The sequence below is a fragment of the Mesocricetus auratus genome, unplaced genomic scaffold, assembly GCF_017639785.1.
Source record: "Mesocricetus auratus isolate SY011 unplaced genomic scaffold, BCM_Maur_2.0 Super-Scaffold_100010, whole genome shotgun sequence".
NCBI classification, from domain to species: domain Eukaryota; kingdom Metazoa; phylum Chordata; class Mammalia; order Rodentia; family Cricetidae; genus Mesocricetus; species Mesocricetus auratus.
The window spans coordinates 79,683,883-79,705,038 of NW_024429194.1; the positions used below are offsets into that span (position 1 = coordinate 79,683,883).

Below are 21,156 nucleotides of genomic sequence, written 5' to 3' on the forward strand. Positions count from 1 at the left end.
GGGTTGTTCTTCTCTACAAACTACCACTGGCCTCTTGTTCCCCCCTCTCCCTGTCTCCATGGCAACAGACGAAGGGCTTGGCTCATTAAAACCAAATAAAAGCGGCCCTAGCAGGAGTGGCAGCCTGATGAGTAACTGCTGAGTAACTGAGTCAGAGCAAGTGTGGGCATAAGCAGAGGAGAGCTGGGGCCTGAAGCAAGACCCACGCGGGATGCCTCGGGTCGTCCCGAAACACACCTGCGAGCCAGGGCACCTGCCTGCTTGCCTGAGGCTTCCAGATAGGTTTCTTGGTTGTAATGGAAGAGGTTGAACATCTCTGGTGGCTGCCTTGGGGTGGGGTGGTGGATAACACCCACCCCGTCTATAGGGTGACATCTAGGATTTGGGCATGTGGAACCATTTCTATAAAACATGAGCTTCCCTAGGTGTTGTCTGCCCCAATTGTAAAATTGCACAGTGGTTTGAATTTCTAGACCCCAGCATTGGACACTTGCAACCTGTGCACACTAGGAAGGCAGCTCGGCCTCTGCAGAGTCCCAGTCCTGGGGTCAGTGGTTATCTGGTCCCCCTGCACCCTGAGAACCACCTGTGCTGGCCACCTCCTCATTCCTCAACTGTTGGTCAGCTGACTTTGCCCAGCCTTATCAGAGGGAAAAGGGAACCCGGTAGCTTCCCTTAGGGTCTTGGTGACCCAGGGACACTGATTGCTACACCTTTCCAATCTCTTCTCTGTCTGGGGCTCCTGGCTAGCCTCCACCAGTGCAGGGACAGGACAGCTCTGGAGCCTCTGAGAACAGCACTAGCCACACAGGACTGTGCGGAGTCCTATGAGCTTAGGGGTTATCTCTCATCTCTTTTATCTCCTGTCATAATTGGAGCCCAGAGCCCACAGACCCTGGGACTGTGTTCTGGCAAGAGAGGTGATGGGGGTGGGGTGGGACGGGGTGGGTGCAACCAAGCAGGGTAGCAGGTGAAGTGGAGATTGCTATAGGCCTGAGACAGTGGCCTCCACCCTGCCCTCACCTTTGAGGGAAGAGGGCCCCCCAGTAAGCACCTCCTGGGAAGGAAGATGCCCTCATGTACCCCCAGCTGGTTGGTGGGTAGGTGGGTAGACTTAGGCCAGCCGTAGGGTTGGTTCTTGATGTGGTTTGTCGACCTGACTTGACTCAGAACCATTAATTCTGTAGCGGTGGGTCAATGCAGACACAGCCTCTGGGACCAGGGCCTGCAGCCTGGTACCAAGGACAGGCAAGTGCTGGCATGGGGCCTTGCTAAGCTGGGTCTTGGGTTTTCCTCCACCCTAGCCATATTTGACCACCGGCCCTGCTGTCCGCAGATGAGACTGGAGTCCTGCAGGAAACAGACAGCGGGTAAACAGGAAGGGACCCGAGAAAAATGAACCCAAGATGGAAGGCTTGGATGGCCCAGCCTGGGCCTGTGGTCAATAAAGAAGAAAACAGGGCAGGTCTTTGCCCACTTGAGGAGCCTACAAGGTTCCAGGGATCTCTGTAGGGCTAACCTGGTGGGGAGGGTCCCCATCTGAGCAGTGAGGACTTCCATCCTGAGAAGGCTGCCCAGAGGAGGAAGCATTAGAGCCAGGCCTCAAAGGGGAAGGGAATCTTACCCCGCAAAGACCAGCAAATCTATAGGAGGTGTGAGCCACACCCAGAAGACTTGAGTCATCATCCTGACAAGGGATGGGGAGAGGGCCAAGGAAGCCAAGCAGGTGTTGGCAGGGGTGGGGTAGGGGGTGCCCTGACTATACTACATTTAGTAATGAGTAGCGGCTGGAAGGAGAAGGAGATCTGGGAGGCCAAGGCTTGAAATGGACCGAGGATGAGCAGAGAGAGGGAGGTAGGCTCTGGGCTCTGTGGGGTCCTGACTAGAGTACAGAGACTATGAACTTCCTCATAGCCCAGAACAGCATCTTCTGCCCAGAACACAAATGGCCTGTCCCTTGGGAACAGGGAGACAGAAAATGACAGCGGTATGTGTTGGTGGGTCACTGCAGACACACATGCCACTCAAATGTCCTTATTACCCCCTTCCCGGGTGGGGTCCATCAGCCCCAGTTTCATGAGTTGCAAGTTCAGAGAGGGCAAGTATGGAGCCGAGGATCACAAAGTAGGTGGACTACATGCCCTGTGACCGCCGGGCTCAAGACTTGGAGGCCTCGTCAACCCACGCTTGCTGTCTCTCTCCACAGGGAGTCGTGAGGCTGCCTTCACATACGCCATCACGGCAGCAGGCGTGGCACATGCTGTCACTGCTGCCTGCAGCCAGGGCAACCTGAGCAACTGTGGCTGTGACCGCGAGAAGCAAGGCTACTACAACCAGGCGGAAGGCTGGAAGTGGGGAGGCTGCTCCGCTGATGTGCGCTACGGCATTGACTTTTCCCGACGATTTGTGGATGCTCGTGAGATCAAAAAGAACGCCAGGCGCCTCATGAACCTCCACAACAACGAGGCAGGCAGAAAGGTAGCATGCTGGGGTGGCGGGCATGGGGGGGGCACGGCAGGCACGGGGGCATGATACCTGCCTGCAGAAGTACTTGGACCTGATCCTCCTAGTGTCACCTCTGTCTCTCTCTGCTGCTCCAGGCAGTCTCCTTGCCCCGTCTATAGGGTGACATCTAGGATTTGGGCATGTGGAACCATTTCTATAAACATGAGCTTCCCTAGGTGTTGATGGCGCATGCCTTTAATCCCAGCACTCGGGAGGCAGAGGCAAACGGATCTCTGTGAGTTCAAGACCAGCCTGGTCTACAAGAGCTAGTTCCAGGACAGCCTCCAAAGCCACAGAGAAACTCTGTTTCGAAAAACAAACCAAAAACCAACCAAACAAACAACAACAAAAAACCCCCTGAGCTGGACCTGGCTAGGGACCTGCAGGTGGGCCAAGGCACAGGCCATAATAGCAGGAATGCCTGGTCTAGAGGCTAATCAAACAAACAAACAAAAAACCTCAAGTCCCCCAAAACAAACAAACAAAAACGCAGACCACTGAAGACAGAGAAAGAAGGGAGATTACAGTCTCAAGATGGGCAGGTACAGTCAGCCAGGGACTCTTTAGGAATAGTCAAGTTTGCATAGGGGCGGGATAGCGTGAGGGCAAGAATGGAAGGCAGTCAGGCCAGGACACACTAGGGAAGAAGTCAGAGTGAGCCCAGCCGCCACAGGGAGATGAGGGCCCCAGATACTGTGCTAGGAGGAGCGGCTGCCACGGCGGCAAGATGGCCCGAGATAGGGCAGCCAGCCGAGCAGAACATGGACTGGATCTGGTTCCTCGACTCCGGGGGCTGCACCCATGCCTGCAGGGCCTGGGGGCTTCTTGGACCTGGGATGAACTGACCTTTCCAGGCAAAGAAGAATTGACGAGTCTCCAGCTCAGGGAATATGGCTGAGACCAGTATCTCATTCACTCATACTCAAGACTGCCCCTTTTCTGGGCCAGGCCGTAGAGAGCAATCCAACTGGCTAGGGGTCTGGGACCACCTAAGGGTATAAAGGACCTAGGAGTCCAGGGGAAGGCACAGGAGCTTCCTGGAGGAGGTGGCATAGGAGTGGGGTCTTGAAGGACATGGGGGGGGGGGGAGGCCAAGAAGGCTGATCGCTGTAAACAGTTCCAGCCAATAGGAGCAGGATGAGTCAGACCCAAGGAAGCAGGAGCTGGCATAGAACAAGATGAGGGTTGACTTTGATGTGGAGTATCCCCCAGAGGGGACTGTTAGATTATGGTGACAAACAGATGAGGAAAGAGTGGCCCCGTGGCCTCCAACGCATTCACAGAGAGGCAGACATTTCCAGGCAAAGGCTAGTTCACAGCATATAATTAATCCCTCCGCCCTGCCAGTGAGGCTGAAGAGGGGCCTCTAACATGGAGGATAATCATGGCTGGACCCTCACAGGAGCCCCTTGAGTCACTTCAATGGCTTGTTTTTTAGCAGATTTATTTCTCTTGGAAGGAAGATGTCATTCCTTCTCAAGGACAGCAAGCCCCAGGGCAGGCTGCTGCAGAGCTGGCCAAGTAGCCCCTCAGGCCTGAGTTCTGGTCCCTGTTCATGGGGACAAGGATTCCAGGCAAAGGGCCATCTGAGGACCAGCTAGCGTTATCTCCAGCTTGGGTCTGAGATAGATCTGGTAAAGGGGGTGGGAGGGGTTGAGGCGGGAATGGCTCCTGGAGATATGGGAAGATGAAGGCTGGTAGTGGGACTCGGGATCAAATGAGGGATAAGGGTGAGTCCTGGCAGCTGTTGGCTGGGTTGGGGGGTAGGGATGAGGGCATATGAACAGTCCAGACACCATACTAGGGGTTTGAAGGAAAGCAGTGCTATGAACCAAGATGGAGAACAGGCCGTGGGAGAGCAGGATAGGTGGAGGCTAGTTAGGAACAGGGAGGTCATGGGACAGGGCTGTAAAGAGTCAGGGGTACCCAGGCATGGCAGCACATCACTGAGTCTGAGATGGATTGTGAGTTTTAAACAATAAGACCCTGTCTCAAAAAAGAGTGTCCAGCAGGTGTGATGGTATACGCCTTTAATCCCAGCACTCAAGAGGCAGACGCAGGCAGTCGTAGGAGGACACTCACTGCTTTGTGGGCCACCCTATTCTAGATGGACACAGTTCCATTTTACCTTTATCTCGTGCCTGTGAGGTCCCTTCTGGGATTTCCTGTGGTATGTCATGAGCAGCAGCCTCCAACCGTCTCACTCCCCATTTTCCTCAGGCTTCAGGAACTCAAGACAGGGATCCTGGATGAGCTGGGGTGATATAGGCTGAGCTCAGAGCCCAGCTTACTGTGGCCACCAACCCTGCCCTGCTCCCCTTCCCCAGACACATCATGAACTGTGCTGGTCATTAGAGAGAGGTGCCCCCTGGTGTCTGGGAAGAAAGAGACTGTTCCCAAAGGATACTCAGATGTGAGGAAGCCAGGTCAACAGTTTTGTCCCTTTGTGGTCCCCACCATAGTGTGGAGCAAGGACAATAGGCAGATGGAGTGGATGCCTGAGAAGGTGATACCTATGCTTTCTTACCCTGTTCAGATATAGTGATATCAGGCCAGGGCTGTGCTCAGGACAGCGCTGGGGTCCTTCCATTGATACCCACCCAGGCTGGAAGCTGTTGCTGCGAGCTGGGGGATAGCACTCTATCAGCTGACCACAGACCATGTCCTGACCAAGGGTCCTTGACAGTGGTTCTGGGTAGGCTCATTATCCCATTGTACAGATATGGGAGGGAAATCCACACCAAGCCCAGAGTGTGGCTGCTGCTCTGAGGCCAGCAAGACCCACAGCCATTCCTGATCCCAGAGTCAGAAAGGACAGCAGGTAAAGCCATGTCCCTGCAGTTCCCAGATCCCTGGAGAGGCTAGCCTCCCCCACCCCACCCCCCACAGGAAACAAGGGAACAAGAACTTCACTGACAGCCTGACTCTAAGACCTCAGCTACCTCAGGACTGAATGTGAGGCACCATCCCCACCAAGGCCTGCCCTGCTGGGCTAGAGGGTTGAGTCCCCTGGGCTATCCAAACATCTCCTAAAGGACTTTGGCTCTAGCCTGATGACTCCCCAAGCCTGGTCAAAAGGGGTGCTTACTCTGAGGCTCTGGATCCTCCATGAGTGAGGTTGGCACCACACTCACATGTGTTGGCAGAAACCAGGCCTGCAGAGAAGTCAGCCTCAGGCAGGAAACCCCTTCTGAGTGCCTGGGCTGGTCTCAGTGCCCCAAGCTCCTGGCTGTCCCTGGCGCCACAGCTGCTGTCACTCTGATGGTGTGGGCTCTGGAGAAGGAAACGGCACATTCTTGAATCCTGTGATCACTTCCCGGCGAGGCTCCAGCTCAGGGGACCCAGCCAAGCGAGGATTCGGCCCCTCACTCTGCAAACACCTGCCCAATCAACTTCATCTGCCCTTGTCACCAGCAGGGCTGTACAGGATCTGATGTCCTCAGGCGGGCAGGACCAGAGGAGAGCAGCAGGCTACAGATCCCCAATGAGTCTCAGGAGCCATGGCCCGGGTGAGGGGTGGCAGCAGGCCATAGCGACACTGGTAACTGACTGCTGACCTGCACGATCCCAACCTGGACCCTGCCTGGTCTCAGTCATTGGAGAGAGTTGTCAACCAGGCCCCGAGTGACCTGCTACTCCTGCTTGGGACCTGAGAGGGCCAGTCTAGCTAGCTGGTGGGCAGGTGGCCTGGGCAGGGAACTTACTCGTTTGAAGAAGATTAGTAGAAGGGAGCAGAGCCAAACAAAGCAGGAGAGTCACCAGGATGGACGAGGGATGGAACATGTAAGGAACAGGGCCTTTTTAGCCCACCCAGTTTGGAGCCCACAATGTTCCTCTACCCCTCTACATGAAACCTGGCCAGTCCTACCTCAGTTTCCCCCTTCCTCCTGACCAGCTTCCCTGGTCCTTGCTGCAGGCCATCATTCACTTAGCTGAAGAACAATCATGGGGATAACCTCCCAGGGTCCATCCAGCAATGAGAGGCATAGAACCCCGTGTTGCCCTGAATTCTCCGCGGCACTGTGGTGTCTTCCCGTAGGCCCTCTTGGAATGCGCCTTCCAGCCCTCTGCCTATCTCACGCGCTCCTACCCACCATAAGCATCACCTTCTCCCGGAAGCCCCCACAGCTACCACTTGGTAACTGCACACACTGGCTTGCTTTGCACAGATGTGGTATGAGAGTGGCCCCATAGGTTCATGTGTTTGAATAATCGGTCCCCAGTTGGTGGAACTGTGTTTGGAAGTGTTGGAAAGTGAGGCCCTATTGGAGGAGATGTGTCACTAGGCTTTGAGGTTTCAAAAGACTCTCATCATCCCCAGGGTTCACTATGTCTCGTGGTTATGGATTACGATGTGAGCCCTGTAAAGTTGTGAGCTCCACGGGCCCTGGGAGTCCTGAGTGTTTCCTCCAGTTTATTACACTGGGCCATGTGTCCCAGAGGTCCCCTGTGAGTCCACGGAAGGTGCTGAGGTGAAGGCAGTCTGGGATTCTTGCTTTCACTCATCGTTTTCATCCGTCTGTCCGTCCATCCGTCCATCCATCCATCCATCCATCCATCCATCCATCCATCCATCCATCCATCCATCCACACACGCTCATTTGCAGAGGTTTCTCGTCTGGTGTAGAGCTGGGTCTGGCAACTGGTGCCCTTGACAGTGAGTTCTACCCTGGGGGGTGGGGCTAGGGGCCACATGCCGGAAGGCCCAGGCTGTGGAGGTGAGGCCAGTGAAGCAGGGACAGCTGACAAATGGCCCCTCTGCAGCCACAGGGCTGCAGCTCACTGTAATTCCCCGTCTTTTATCAGGCCGGCTGGCAGGGCCCTTTCGATCTGGGTAAATGAGTACCTGGGGTCAGGGCTGGCTCTGGGAACTGGCCTTCCCAGGCGAGAGGGAGGCCCAAGGAAAACACAGGGTTGCACCCATCCCAGGTCCTCATGCATCCGGGAGAAAGAACAACAATTGGCTAGGCCGGGCTGCTGGCTTCCCAGAGGATGGCAGACTGGGCCTCGCTGACCCGTGCCCTCACCCTCCCAGTTCCCTCCATCACTGGCACGCCAGGCTGTCATTAAGCAGCTGGCTGCTAAGCCCTGACTGCATGCCAGGCCCTGCACCAGGCATAAGGCGGTGGCAGGGAGATGGAGACACGGAGGGCTAGTGCTTATCAATCGCCTGCTGTCGCTATGATTGGGCCTCTCCCGGCACAGTGTCCCTACCTGCTGCCCTGCAAGTGGCCCCGGTCCCATTTCCTCGTTAGGGCTGGATTTAACCAAATAACTCTGATCAGATACATCACACTCTATTGAGTGTGCACATGGGAACCCAGTTTTAGCAGCTTAAACGGATGAGCTCATGGGGAAGACACAGGGAGTTCTGGAGTGCACCCAGCCTCTTCCATTCCCAGCTTAGCCTCTGCTCTGTTGCTTGTAGGTTCTGGAGGACCGCATGAAGCTTGAATGTAAGTGTCACGGTGTGTCGGGCTCGTGTACCACCAAGACCTGCTGGACCACGCTGCCCAAGTTCCGTGAGGTGGGCCACCTGCTCAAGGAGAAATACAACGCCGCCGTGCAGGTGGAGGTGGTGCGCGCCAGCCGTCTGCGCCAGCCCACCTTCCTGCGCATTAAGCAGCTGCGCAGCTACCAGAAGCCCATGGAGACGGACCTGGTGTACATTGAGAAGTCGCCCAACTACTGCGAGGAGGACGCAGCCACGGGCAGCGTGGGCACGCAGGGCCGCCTGTGCAACCGCACCTCTCCCGGCGCCGACGGCTGCGACACCATGTGCTGCGGCCGCGGCTACAACACGCACCAGTACACCAAGGTGTGGCAGTGCAACTGCAAATTCCACTGGTGTTGCTTCGTCAAGTGCAACACATGCAGCGAGCGTACCGAGGTCTTCACCTGCAAGTGAGGCTGCCGTGCAGGCGCATACGGCGCCCGCCCACCCTGCGGCCCTCGCCATTTTGCACATCTTTCTTTTTTTCCGGAGCTGCCAGCTGTGGGCACAGGAGGGTAGAGTTGGGGATGGGGAGCTCTGGGTACTCCAGGCTCCTTCCTACCTGCTCTGTCCCCTCCAGAGGCACAGCAGTGCCCTGCCCTGCCCAGCATCCAAGGCCAACACAACGGTCTGGTACCCAATGGAGACAGATTCCTTTACTTCTCTTCGGGAAATTGAACCTCAAAGTGACCACGAGACTCTGAGGGTCACCTCCCTGCCTGGTGGCTGGACACAGAAAAGCCACACCCACCAGTCACACTCAAAACTGTTTCCTGGACTGTGTCCTGCGGCCCAGGGCAGTGTGGATGGATGTTGACAAAATTATTTATGTTTTCTTAGCATCAGATGAGGACTCAGTACTAACAACCAGGTAGCCAGACCTAACTCTCTGCGAGATTGCCCCACCACCATCTCCTTTCACTCACTTCTCCCGGCCCCTCCCTCAAGGGTCCTCTGCTCCTTGTAAGACCCAGGGGTGTCAGGGTTGGCCAGAAGGCTGGCTGGTGGGGTGACTCCTTGGAAGCACCCTGGGAGGGGCTCGATGGGTCTACAAGGCCTGAGATGGCCTCAGAGGACAGCCCATCTTCCATTCCATTTGGAAACTGTCGTGTAAATGAAACGTGGCTTGTGTCAGGTTCCAGGCATGCCTCTTCACCCTCCCTGCCCGCTGCCAGCCTCCACCCCAGTTTACAAACACACTTTATTCTGGAGCCAACCTGATCCCCAAGACTATCCCACGTGTTCAGGAGAGGTCGGGGATAGTTGCCACACGTGACAGACACAGAGCAATCTGAATATTTGCAGGAGACCCCATGGCTCTGTGAACTGTATCCCTCAGCCCCATCCAGCCCAAACTCTGGAAGTAGCCAAGGTGATGGGAGGCTGCACCTTCTTCCAGTGTCTTGTGGTTTGTCCTTCCATTCCGACCCTGATGCCAGAGAACCAGCATCCAGAATTTAGCGCGCTATCTGCCAGGCCCCCTGCCTACTGTCTACAGACACCTGCTTGAGGGTCCCTCAAGCAGGGGTCTGTGGGAGGCTTGACACACTCAGGATCTTCCAGACGGGGACATAAGAGCTCAGACCTGGGTCTATCCCCCCCTCTCCTTCACAGCACGGGGCAGATGTAAGGAATTGCCAGGTCTAGTAGCACAGCGGCCCACAGCCTTCCCTAGACAAAGGTATTTTCACAACAGAAATCCATGGGACTGTGGGGTCTGGTGGCCACCAAGCCAGGCAGCCCAGACATTGACCTGGGGAAAGTGACCCCTGTTTGCCCTTGCCTTGCATCCAGCTGTGTGTTCCTGTCATGTCAGGGTGTTCCAAGCCTCCGGGCCGCTGGAGATGTCCCACCCTGACCCCGGCCCCATCTCCTCACCCTAAGTCCTGGGAATGCCCAAGTCCATAGCCCAGTGTCCCCTGTGAGGAGCCTGGTTAACTTATATTGTTATATAGCGTTCCCCGTCTGTCATGTCTCTTAAGTTATTGTGACCTACACTGGGTACCGGAGGGGATGGGGGATGGCTATGGCTGCTGTCCCCCAAGCCAGGCTCCTCCTTCTGCTTGAAACAGACCCTCGGGGGCCCCTGATGCCACCGAGGCAATTCGCACTGTCCCTGGGCTGCCAGGCACCTGCGCCTGCATTTGGTCAGCCGCAGACCTTGCCTAGGGGAGAGAGGTGGTTAGTGGACCCAGGCAGGGCACTGGCTGTCCCAATGCTGTGTGCTGGGGTGGAGGTGGCCGGGCACCACATGTCCTTGAAGTGCCCTACTTCTGATGGGCTGTGTTGCTGCCTCCTCTGGAGGGGAGCACTTGGCCCCAATAAAAGCTGGAATCAGAAAAGCGACTGTGTGGAGTCTCCATGGAATGCCCCTGCAATTCTTGTCCTGAAGGTGGGCACAGACACTGCCCACCAAGGCTGAACCCTTTAGTCTTGGCCCATTTCCTTCACCTCCTCCATTGGCTAAGAGGCCTGCTTCCTTCCGTTCTGTACTTGAGGCCCTGGGCCAGGATCAGCTGGGCCCATCAGGCTTGCCTGCCTCCAGCAGCCAGCAAGAATCCCTGGATATATGCCTATGCATAGACCCTGAAGCTTTTCTAAAAGAGTTCAGGCTGCAAGGACTCAAGACCTAATGGCCTGATGTCCAGGAATTAACCACAGGGCTGGGTCTAATATGCTCTCAGCTGGAGGGGGAGGGTACAGGCCCTGTCTCTACCTCCATTCCCTTCTGACTTCAGATTCCTAGACCTGAGGACCTGGGGTCTCCACAGCGGTTTGTGGTGAACTTCTAGGGGCCTCATGTTTTCGCAGGGCCTGAGCCCAGAGTCCTTAGGGGTTTGAAACCCTAACTGATTGCCTGGCCACAGCCTGTGGTGACCATGCACTGCCTACGGTGAATGGCATTCCTACCCAGGGTCAGAAGGCATGTGGTGGGGCCGGTTTGACCACTGCCCGCTGTCCTGGGAAGCCTGGCATTGGGTGGAACTACCAATCCAACAGCCAGCCATGAGCCCTGCAAGGCACCCACAGAACATACATTAGCTCCAAGTCTCCTGGAGGAGGCTCCAAATGTGCTATCCAAAAGGGAGTGTGTAGGACCCTGTATCCGATTCTTGTTCTTTCCTGATGCGTGGAAAGCCTTGGGATGACCCTTCCTGAGGCACAGCCTTAGTCTCTCCATTAGGGAAAGATCAAGAGGTAGCCCAAGGCTGGGGCTTGATGATCTGTAGGCTGAAGCATGCCTGGGGCCCAGGCCAGGGCTGGGCAGGCTGGCAGGAAGCCCTAGGTCCCCATGAGGCAGTCATCAAATCCCCAGTGGCGGCTGCAATAGAGCGCAGGGTCCGGCTACTCCCACAGGACCAGGAATGAGGAAGGAGCCCTGAGAATGCCCTGGCCCGGGTGCCCAGACTGTACTTATTTCTTGGCTGCGATTCAATCCCAACCCGGCCTCCCAGGGCCAGGGCACGCATCCTTGGGGGCCCTGCCTGAGGCGTGGAGTCCGTACTGCCGGGTCTGGCCCCAGGCTCTACCTTGAGGCAATGTGAGAGCATTCACCTGGGCCAGCCCAGGTGTCCCCGGTAGTTTTTTTTTTTTGCCAACCTTCAAGTGACACCCCTTTCCCCTTGGTTCTAGTCAACCCTGTACCTTGCTGGGAACAGCCCACCCCAGGGACCTTTCTTTTCGCATGCCTAGCACATCCCTTCCTACAATGGCCTGCCTTCTGTACCCCAAGACCACGGAGACTTCCAAGCAACATAGAGTCCAGAAAGGACTTGGGACCGTGTCAGTGGGGAGCCTGGAGTTGGAGTAAAAGCCAGCCCACTGCCCCCATCGCCCCTGCTCCTTCACACCTGTAGTTCTGCCCTAGCTAGGTTGAGTTGACCTCCTAGGGCTCCAGCCATGTGCCCCACCCCCACTCCAGGTGGTACCCACAGCTCCAGGGCAGGAGGAACCCCCGGAAGAAGTGCTCACAGATAGTGGCAGCCTTCAGGGAGGGGGAGGCATCTAACAGATCTTCCCTACTTGCATATCAGAAGACAAATGGTCCATAGTACAAACCCCCAGGCTCCCTCTTTCTCTGAGGACACCCTGACCACGCGCAGGGCGGTCCCACCAGCTCAGGGCTACCTGCGTGCCTCCTTTTCCCAACCGTGTTCCACCGGGACATTCTTTCTCCTACTCTCTCCCATCTCACACCCACAGCCTCCTCCTCAGGTCGCCTGAATGAGCTAACCCCCCTGTCTTCACTCTTGCCCCAGAGGTGGGCAAGGGGGTACCATGACCTTCCCCCCAGCCTGCAGGTTGATTCCTCATAAGCCATAAGGGGGCCTCTGAATATGGAGAAACCACCACCCAGGCCAGGCCTTTCTTAGGGAGTCTACTGCTACCCGAGACCTCACAACACCCCTTCCCGTGCAAGTTCTCACTCACGCAAATGGGTGGAACCAAGACCCAGGAATTATAGGGAAGCATCTAGGGGAGAGCCAGAGCCAAGATTTAAAGCCAATTCTTCTGGGATCTTCTCAATTCATATTCTTCCCGGGGAAATGCAAGCTCAAGGACTTCGTCTAAGCCCACACAGCGGGAAAGGAATGGCTGAGGCAGGTCTTAGAGTAGAAATACTAAGAACAGAGCAGGAAAGGCCGGGTTAAGAAGCAGCAGGCAAGATCTGGGTTAGATCTCTCAGTGAACGGGGGAGAGGTCAAGAGGGAGTATGTGTGGGTCACCTTCTCTGATGAGGGGAAGAAGAAGAGGTGTTCTAGGTGGATGGGCGGGGCTGTGCTCCAGGGCCTGGAGTGGCGAGGAGGCAGTGGGTAAGGGAGAGAGAGAAATGAATGGAGATGGGCCTCTGGCTGTCCTAACAAGAAGTCAGGAGTCCCTCCCCAAGCAAAGTGGCAGGCCCTGACTCAGGTTCCTGAGTTGCTACCATAGAACCAGGACGTAGAGCTGACACCAGTGGGGGCCTCCAAACCCACACCTCTGTCCTCCTTCATTAGGTCCTTAGACTTGAAGGACCCAGGATAGAACTCGAGTCCTGGGTCCCAGGGAGCCATAGGCTTGATGCAGCAGCTGAGGGTCAGCAAGAGCCTGGAGGCAGGTTGTCTGAAGAATGCACTGGTGAGGGGCTCATTTGGAGGCTGCCCTACCCCACCTCGGGACACAAGGAGCCTGTGTTATGGGGGGCTGCCTGGGGTCCTCTTTTGTTGGCCCATTACCTTTGTGAGCCCCGGTGGAGGCTACAGGTAGGAGATTGAGAGCTCTCTCACTCCACCTATAGGTAGTGGTTCAACAGCAGGACGGCTGGGCTGGCTCATCCCCAGGGGCCAGAAACAGATGTCCTTCCTAGACAGCTCCTGGGTGAACAGTCTGTTCACTTAAGGCCCAAGGGGGACCTAAGACCCTGATTTTTTTTATGAGCCCTGTAAAGGGCTATGTAAACCCCTGGAAGCCCTTGGCATGAACTGTCTGAGGCCCAGCCCCCAGCTCCCTGCAGAAACTACGTTTAGATGGATGCTCTGCAGGCTCCGCCCCAGGTACCAGAAAGCAGGCTAGGAGCCTTGCCCGTGGCCCTTCCCTGGTTTCTGGCTCATGAGCTCCAGGTTTTTCTGTGAAGCATGGGACATGCTGTCTCAAGTCTTCGTCAACAAAGGCTTTGGTACCTGGAGCTTGGTGGACCACTGAGAGGGCTCAGAGCTAAGTCTGGGTTGAGCATCTTCCCTCAGAGAGTGCCAGGCTGGGGGAAGGGAGGCGGAGTATCCCTGTGGTCCCTGAGAGTGGGGAGCCTCCCACAGCACCAGGGGAGCCTGGGGGAGCCTGGGGAGCCTGTGGCTGTGGAAGCCCTGAGATGGCCTCCTGAGACTGATACCAGAAGCCAAGGTGGAAAGAGGGAGGGTGGGGGAGGGGAGACAGTGAACATAAGGAGCTGAGAGTGAGAGTTGGCGAGGTGGGGAGTGGAGTTTGGAGAGTTAAGAGAGCTGCTTTGAGCTTGTGAAGTTCCAGAAAGTTCCATAAGTGTAGAAAGGAACCTGGCTCTTTGAGCCCTGTGGGCTAGGATTTGCCAGAAAGGCTTGCCCCATCCCCTGGCAGCTTGCAATTTGGTGACCCTCTGGGCAGCGGTTTACTTTGCACTGCCCTATATCCCCAGGCTGCCCATGGGCTGCTGTCGTGAGAAAGAATGGTGCCTGCCTCTAAGAGCCACCAGACTTGGAGGGCGAGGGACTGTGGGCCTGGGACTGTGGGCCAGGCTGGGGTCTTCTGAGGGTTTTAGAGGGTCCCAAGGACCTCAAAGACATTCTATACGTAGCCTTCATGTTGCTCCTTGGGCCTCAGTTTCCATGCCCAAGGGAGTCTTTGCCTGCCCTGGGCATCTCATTAATCCCCAGGACTATCTGAGCCCAGTGCAGCACTGAGCAGCCTGCCCGAGCTGGACCTATCTGCCCCCTTACATTAACAAGGCCACTGTCAAAGGCTGCGAGCTGCTATCAACCAGGCTGAAAGATAGGATGGTACCTGCCAGCCTGTCAATGGCCGTGACACGTGGAAAGGTGGCCCATTTCCACATCCCCTCCCTAGTTCCCCAGACAAGAAACATGGATTCCATCTCAATGACAAATACCCTCCATAGTAAGGTCCCATCCTACCGGGAAGGGTTGTAACACCAGGTGTCTCTCATCTTGGAGACTTTGGGATGGACCAGGAGGTCTAGTAGGGGACTGGAGATGACCTCAGGCCACAGTTCCCATGTCTGCTGAGTCTGCGGGAGTAGGCTCCCTATCCCTAGAGGGACAAGCACAGCTTAATCACAGGAAGGAGAGGTGTTCTGATTGTATGATTCCGAGGTCCTATGAGGCTATGTGCTCAAGCACAAGGCATCAGCAGCCTCACTCCTGTGGCAGAAAAGGGCTTGAGGCAGTGCTGACTTCCCTCTGAGGAGGTCAGTCTGACCATGACCCCTGACCCTGACCTTGCAAGGTGTTGCCTTCTTCTCCTTACCCATGATCCCACGGGGAATCAGGATAAAGCCAGAAGCCCAGAAAGCACGGGTAGCATGAGGAGGGGCATTCAGTGTGTTTTAGCATGGCCAGGTGCCTAGGGGCTGAATGGGTGGATGGATTAAGCAGAACTGGGAGGGATGGAGGCAGACTGCGAGGCTGGGGTTGAGCACATGCGTGGAGGAGAGAAGAAGGCATACCAGGCAGAGGGACCAGGCAGGGGGACCAGGCAGGGGGACCAGGCAGAGGGACCAGGCAGGGGGACCAGGCAGGGGGACCAGGTAGGGGGACCAGGCAGGGGGACCAGGGAGGGGGACCAGGCAGGCCTGAGGCCTGGGGGAGGGGATCAATCAGCAGACATGCAGCTAGATGCAGGAAGTTCCTGATGCAGCTAGATGCAGGAAGTTCCCACTCAGGGTTGGTCTTTTTCTCCCAGGGGCTGAACTGTAAGGGCAAGAAAGCGACCTGTTCTGCAGGTAAAGGGGACAGTGAGACAGCAGCAAGAGTGGCGTCTACTGAAATGGTTCAGGTGTGGTGCGGCCACAGGGGATACAGCGGGATTCCACGCATGTTCTACAGGCAAAGAAGTTTCCAAGCGCAGTATAGGTAGGCTCTGGAAGGATCCCAGAGAGGACAAAGTCAAGGGAAGCTGATGGTTCCCCATCTATCCCTCTGATATGTGTCTGTATCATCTTCAGGGGATGGAGAAGAGCCAGGGTGAGAGCCTGCCTCTTGCTCAGAGAGAGGCCCGGACTGTAGGCACGTGACCTCCTTCAGCCTCTGTGACCTTCAAAGCAGAAGGCAGGACTTGGCCTTTGGAGAAAGACAGGTTGAGACCAGGGACCCTGGACGGGGTAGAGCTTCATCGTGGCTGACTATGTGACACTGGCCCCACCTTGCCTCAATTTCTCCCTCTGTTAGCATTTCTTCTCCTGGCTGAGATCATGGTGGAGGGACGCTGGGACCTGGATGGTGTCAGTGAGGACAGGGTTGTCTCTGAAGACTAAGACTCAGGGCAGCAGAGGGGCCGCCAGGAGGATTAACTGTTGGAGTGTATGTTTACAATTGTAACCCCACCCTCACAGGCCCTCTGAAGTCTCTGGATTATGCACCAAGCTGTAGCCGGAAGAGCCACTGTGTCCAGCCTGAGGCTATAGACCCTTGTAGGCCACTGGCCACAGCTTCCTAACTTCTCAGGCTTTGTATCCTCCGGACACCAGCCCAACATAACCGCTGGCTTTTGCCGCACACTTTGAGAGTCCCTCCTTTACCAGGCTGTCCTCCTGGTCTTGCTAGATCATCACTTGCTGGGATATGGTGTGGAAGCCCTTCCCTGAGTCCCTCTGCCACTTACACATCTGGGTGTGCACAGTCCCTTGTGAACCACCCAGATGGGCAACCTCAGCCTGTCACCATTTTCCAAAACCCGCCCTCCCCCAATGACAGTGAAGTCAAAGCTTGGAATGCTACAGAGGCCAAACCAGACCTTGCACCAGGCAGTGGGTTGGGAGGGTTCCCCACAGGGATGGGACCCAAGATGCTTCTATTTTTAGTCTCAAGGGGGAAAAAACTCAACCCAGCACATACAACATGCCTAACAAATATTTGTTTTTATTCTTAAAACGACTTGGGATGGCAGATGACTGGTTTGGGGACTAAATACAGGGACTTAGAAGAAGCCTCACCTGTCCCCAAGGCTGCCTGCCTGGAACAGCCTCATTCCAGGGAGACCGTGGGAGACCACTGAAGGATCAACTTTTCCTGGAGCAGTCAGGAAGCTTTCCCTCTATCCTTACCCCATCCCAGCCCCCCACCCTGCCCCCACCCCGCCCCTGCTGCTCCAGCGCCTCTCTTCCTCTGGTTGTGTCCTGGGCATCCCATGCCCTAAGGATAACCAGATCTCTTCCTCCGCAGGAGCCTGCCTGCTGGGAACTTCCCTGCAGTGTATGGTTATCGTCCCTTACAGGAATGCAGGCACCCTTTATCAGAGTGCTGTCCCACTGCTCATCTCCTGAGCTGTAGTCAAGGAAAATGAGAGTCAGATGAGGTTTGATAACAAGGATCACCCTGTATCTTTACCAGGGTCTAGCCAAACCCCAGATGCCAAGGAGCTGTGGCCTCAGGAAGGGTGTGAGAAGTTTGTATGAACCTGGAGACCTGGGATAAATGGCCACAATCCGGGGTCTCAAAGTAGCAGGTGTTCCCCTAGGGCAGCTGTCTGAAATCAAGCTGTGTACAATGCAGAAATCTGTTCACTCTAACAGTGTGTCTGCCTGTTGAGCTCAGGAACTAAGGTGTCCCTGTTTGTGGCTGCATTGGTGCAACCTTCAAGGACATCCTCACATTCCCCTTTATCCATCTACATCACTGCCGCCGCCACTGCCTGCCCTTAGCCTGTCTCTGGCCTTCCATATGGGAGTCATTAAGATCATGTCAGGAACCACCTAGGATGCTGGGTAACTCTCAGCATCCTGAACAGGATTGCAAGCACCATCCAGGGGAACATTCCTGAGTCTGGGGATCAGGCCCAGTGTTTCTCTGAAGGCTGTGACTCCCAGCCTCCTACAGACCACCTGGGTTCTCCCTTAGTGAATGACTGAGAGTGTCCAGTCAGACACTCATGGTTGCTGCCTCCACAGTTTGGGTTTGGGGAGGAAACCAAGGCTCATGACTGAACCACACGGCCTGGAAAGTGGGGTGGTAGGGGAGTGATGAGGGTAAGTGGGCAGAGTCACAGCAAGGGCAGAGCGGGGCTGGATGAACATCTCCAGGCCTATGGACTAGCAAAGGGTACAGCCCTGAGGCGGGCCAGGCTTATCATGGTTGCACAGTGTTGGGGCCAAGGGTATGAGCAGCACCTAGTGGCTCGGTCCTCCCTTCCTCCATCAAGGACTGCGACATGTCCCCCGCCAGACCTCTTCACCCACCATGGAGCAGGGGAGGCTGTGATAACGTCCCATACACGGACGCTAGGCTAAGCCACCCCCTTGAATCCTCTCTGACACCTTCTGGTCTGCACTTGCCCTCTGCCCCTTTTGGTTGTCACTGGAGAAGACCTTCTCCGGCCTGCCTGCCCTCATTCTCTGCCTGGACGCTCCCTCTGCAGCTGCCCTCTTTCCACAGGCTGCTCTTGAAGCCATTGTTTCCACTGGACTGGGAATGGTGGCTGTTTTATCATCACTGCTGCTGAGACAGAGCCTAAGGCTCAGTAGTAATGTGGGATTTTTGAGCCAAAGCATGGTGTTTTCCACACATTGGTTCAACAGTGAGAGGATCCGGGAAAGTAAATGTATTTAAGGACAAACCAAACCTCAAGAAGAACTTCTAGTGGCTTCCTTTGTGGGAAAGTCTCTCCTAGAGGGTCACAGCAGCAAATGCCCCAGACCTCCCAATGAGTGAAAGAATGAGCTGGGTGTGGTGTCACCCACCTGTAATCCCAACACTCATGAGGCTGAGGCAGGAGGAGCACCAGGAGTTCAAGGTCAACCTGAGTTATGTAGCTACAGCCTGCCTCAAAAAACAACCACCACCAACGGTTTAAAGAGATGGCTCAGCCAGTAAGAATGCTGCTTGTGTAAGCACAAGGGTCCTCAGAGCCTAAATTAAAAACCAGATGCGATGTGAGCATGTCTAACCTCAGCACTGCCTGCGAGGGAGACCCGACATCACTGAGGCTGCTGACCCTCCCAGCTCCAGTTCAGTGAAAGACCCAGCCTCAAGAGAAGGCAGAGTGACAGAGCAAGGTACCCCACACCTTCCTCTGGCCTCCCCATGGCACCTGTACCCCCACATACACATTCACAAATACACATTCACACTCTCACACACACTCACACACATTCACACACTCACTCGTGCACACACATGTGTGTGCGCATACTCACACAACACACATTCACACTCACAACTCACTCATACACACACATATACACATACACTCACAACACACATTCACACACTTACTCATACAACTCGAGCATTCACACACATACATATACATGTGCACACACATGCGCGCACACACACACACACACACACACACACACACACACGTTCCCCATCCACTGGCTGACTCTCTTTGGCCCAAGGTAGCCATCCAGTTAACTCCTTTTTATTCATGGAGACATTTCGACGCATCACCTCCTCCAGGAAGTCCCCAGTGCTTTACAGACAAACTAGGGAGCAGGTACCCTGGAGAGAGCTCCAAGGGCTGTGAACAAGGACCTCCTTCTCAGTCCCCAAGAGCTACTACAGGCTGGCCTGGTGGATCTGAAAACAACAGCCCAGAGATTTAGGGTGACATAGCGAGAGCATGTGGCCTTCAGGTCAGCACCGGGTCACCCCTCACCTCTAAGTACTCTAAGCCTCAGTTTCTTCATCTGTAAAGTGGGGATATCTTTTGCATGAATTGACCCCCAGGAGGCATGAGGCTCATGAACATGAGGCATGAGGAGACCTCTGCCTATGCTGCTCATGAATGGTGGGTATAGGACAGTTAACCTAGTAAGATGGACTGGAAAAGTCTCCTGTTGTCCCAGCTTCATCTCCAGGGGAGCCTGTAGGGATGGACAAGAGGCCTGTCTTTAGCCCTGGAAGTCTAGCTTCCCATAGGTCCCCAGCCCCTGTGCAGGGGCGGGGCCCATATCACAGCAGCTTCTGGCAATCCTGGAGTCCTGACAACCCAGAGGGAAGCTGTTGGGGACATGGAGAAGACAGGCATATACCCACAAGGACCCATATTTTCCTTTGGAGAGTGGTGGGTGCTTGTGCAAAACTTTTGGGAGAACATCAGGGCTGCAGGAGGTCCTGAGGCTTTGGAATCCAGCACAGCTTTGATCACAAGAAGCAAAGTGTGTGTCATCCCTCTGGAGCAATGCAGTCCTCCAGGTGCTCAGCAGGACTGGGGACTGGTGGAGACCAGGACTTATGGGCTCTGCTCGGGACCTCGACATCATTTGTTAAACATGAAGATTCTACCTGCCCTCCCCCACAAGTCTGAGGTATCCAGAAAGCAATGGTCCTGCTGTTAGGAGATCGATCCCCTAAGAACTCATCTCCCCATCAGACCAGACAGCCATTAGTGGATGGGTTCCATTCTGGAAGCTGTAGGGCTAGAGGGGACCTAAGGGGCCAGACAGCATTGGGGGTGGGGTGGGCAAGACAGTCCTGGGGGTGGGGGCTCAGAGAAGGTGCTCAGACCATCAGGAAAGGCTGGAGGCAGGCAGCTCCGCCTTGGGAGCCATTGAGAAAGTGGCTTTCTTAATTTTTAATTAAAGTTTTGCAGAGGGCTTGAGCTCCCAGGAAAGGGAAAGTGTTGGTGCAGAATAATTAGCCGGACAAAAGGCAAATCCTCTTAGCCTCTCCCTGGGCGATTACAGGTTAATTGGTTGACACTCTTGCTCGCCAGGCCAGACACCGGGCTTTCCCCTACCACCCGCCGTTCGCTGACCCCGAGGCCACACCTGCCCTGCTGTCCAGCGTGGGAACCCAGCGGGGCTTCTGTCGCCCTCTGCTCGCCCCCGCCCTACCGGGCCCTCTGCTGAGCCCCCAGCACCTCCATCAGCTGGGGAGCCCTGGGGCTCCCCACAGCCCCCCAGGACAGGAGTAGCAGCGCTGTCCCAAGGAAGCATGCTGTCCTGTGCCGTCATCTCCACCAAGGCTGCCCACCTCTCCAATGATGCCAGCTGCAGGTCGCCTCTGGCAGAGTGGAAACCCCTCTCTTTCTCTTTCTCCCGCGTGAGTTGGCTGGCTCGAGGGATAAAAGTTGCCCCATGTGGTGACAAGCTGATGAGACTGAAAGTTGCACGTGGAGAAGAGGAAGGAAGGCAGGAAGAAGAGATGGGGAGGGACTGACGACCAGAGCAATGGCAGTACAGACAGCACACCTGATGCCGGACGGCGAGGGCTCATAGGCTCCTTTTCCGCCCTTGCTAAGCGTCATTGTACCTCATTTGTTTTCCTGCCCCGTTGAGGCCTGGCTGTGGCTGTGACCCTGAGCCACGGTCGCTCCTTTTCTTCCAGCCTTCCTTCCCGACCACACCGTAGATAGTCAGAGGTGCCTCACTGGCCTCTGGATTGAGCCCACGATGCCACTGGAGAGAGAGGAAGGAGGTCAGGGCCTGGCTGGAGGGAACACAAGATGCGTGTGTGGCTCAACCCAGGTGT

General features: G+C 55.7%; 1 protein-coding gene across 3 annotated transcripts in view; it reads left to right on the top strand.

The window, feature by feature from the left end:
- The window catches only part of Wnt7b (Wnt family member 7B), a 43,799-nt gene extending 33,458 nt beyond the window's left edge, over positions 1 to 10,341 (top strand). For all 3 annotated transcript variants that reach the window (XM_005067058.4, XM_040754030.1, XM_040754031.1), the window contains exons 3-4: positions 2,207 to 2,478; positions 7,934 to 10,341. In XM_005067058.4, coding sequence (XP_005067115.1) covers positions 2,207 to 2,478; positions 7,934 to 8,413 — 752 coding nt within the window. In that variant the 3' untranslated portion in view covers positions 8,414 to 10,341. The remainder of the gene's footprint in view (positions 1 to 2,206; positions 2,479 to 7,933) is intronic.
- The last annotated feature ends 10,815 nt before the right edge of the window (positions 10,342 to 21,156 follow it).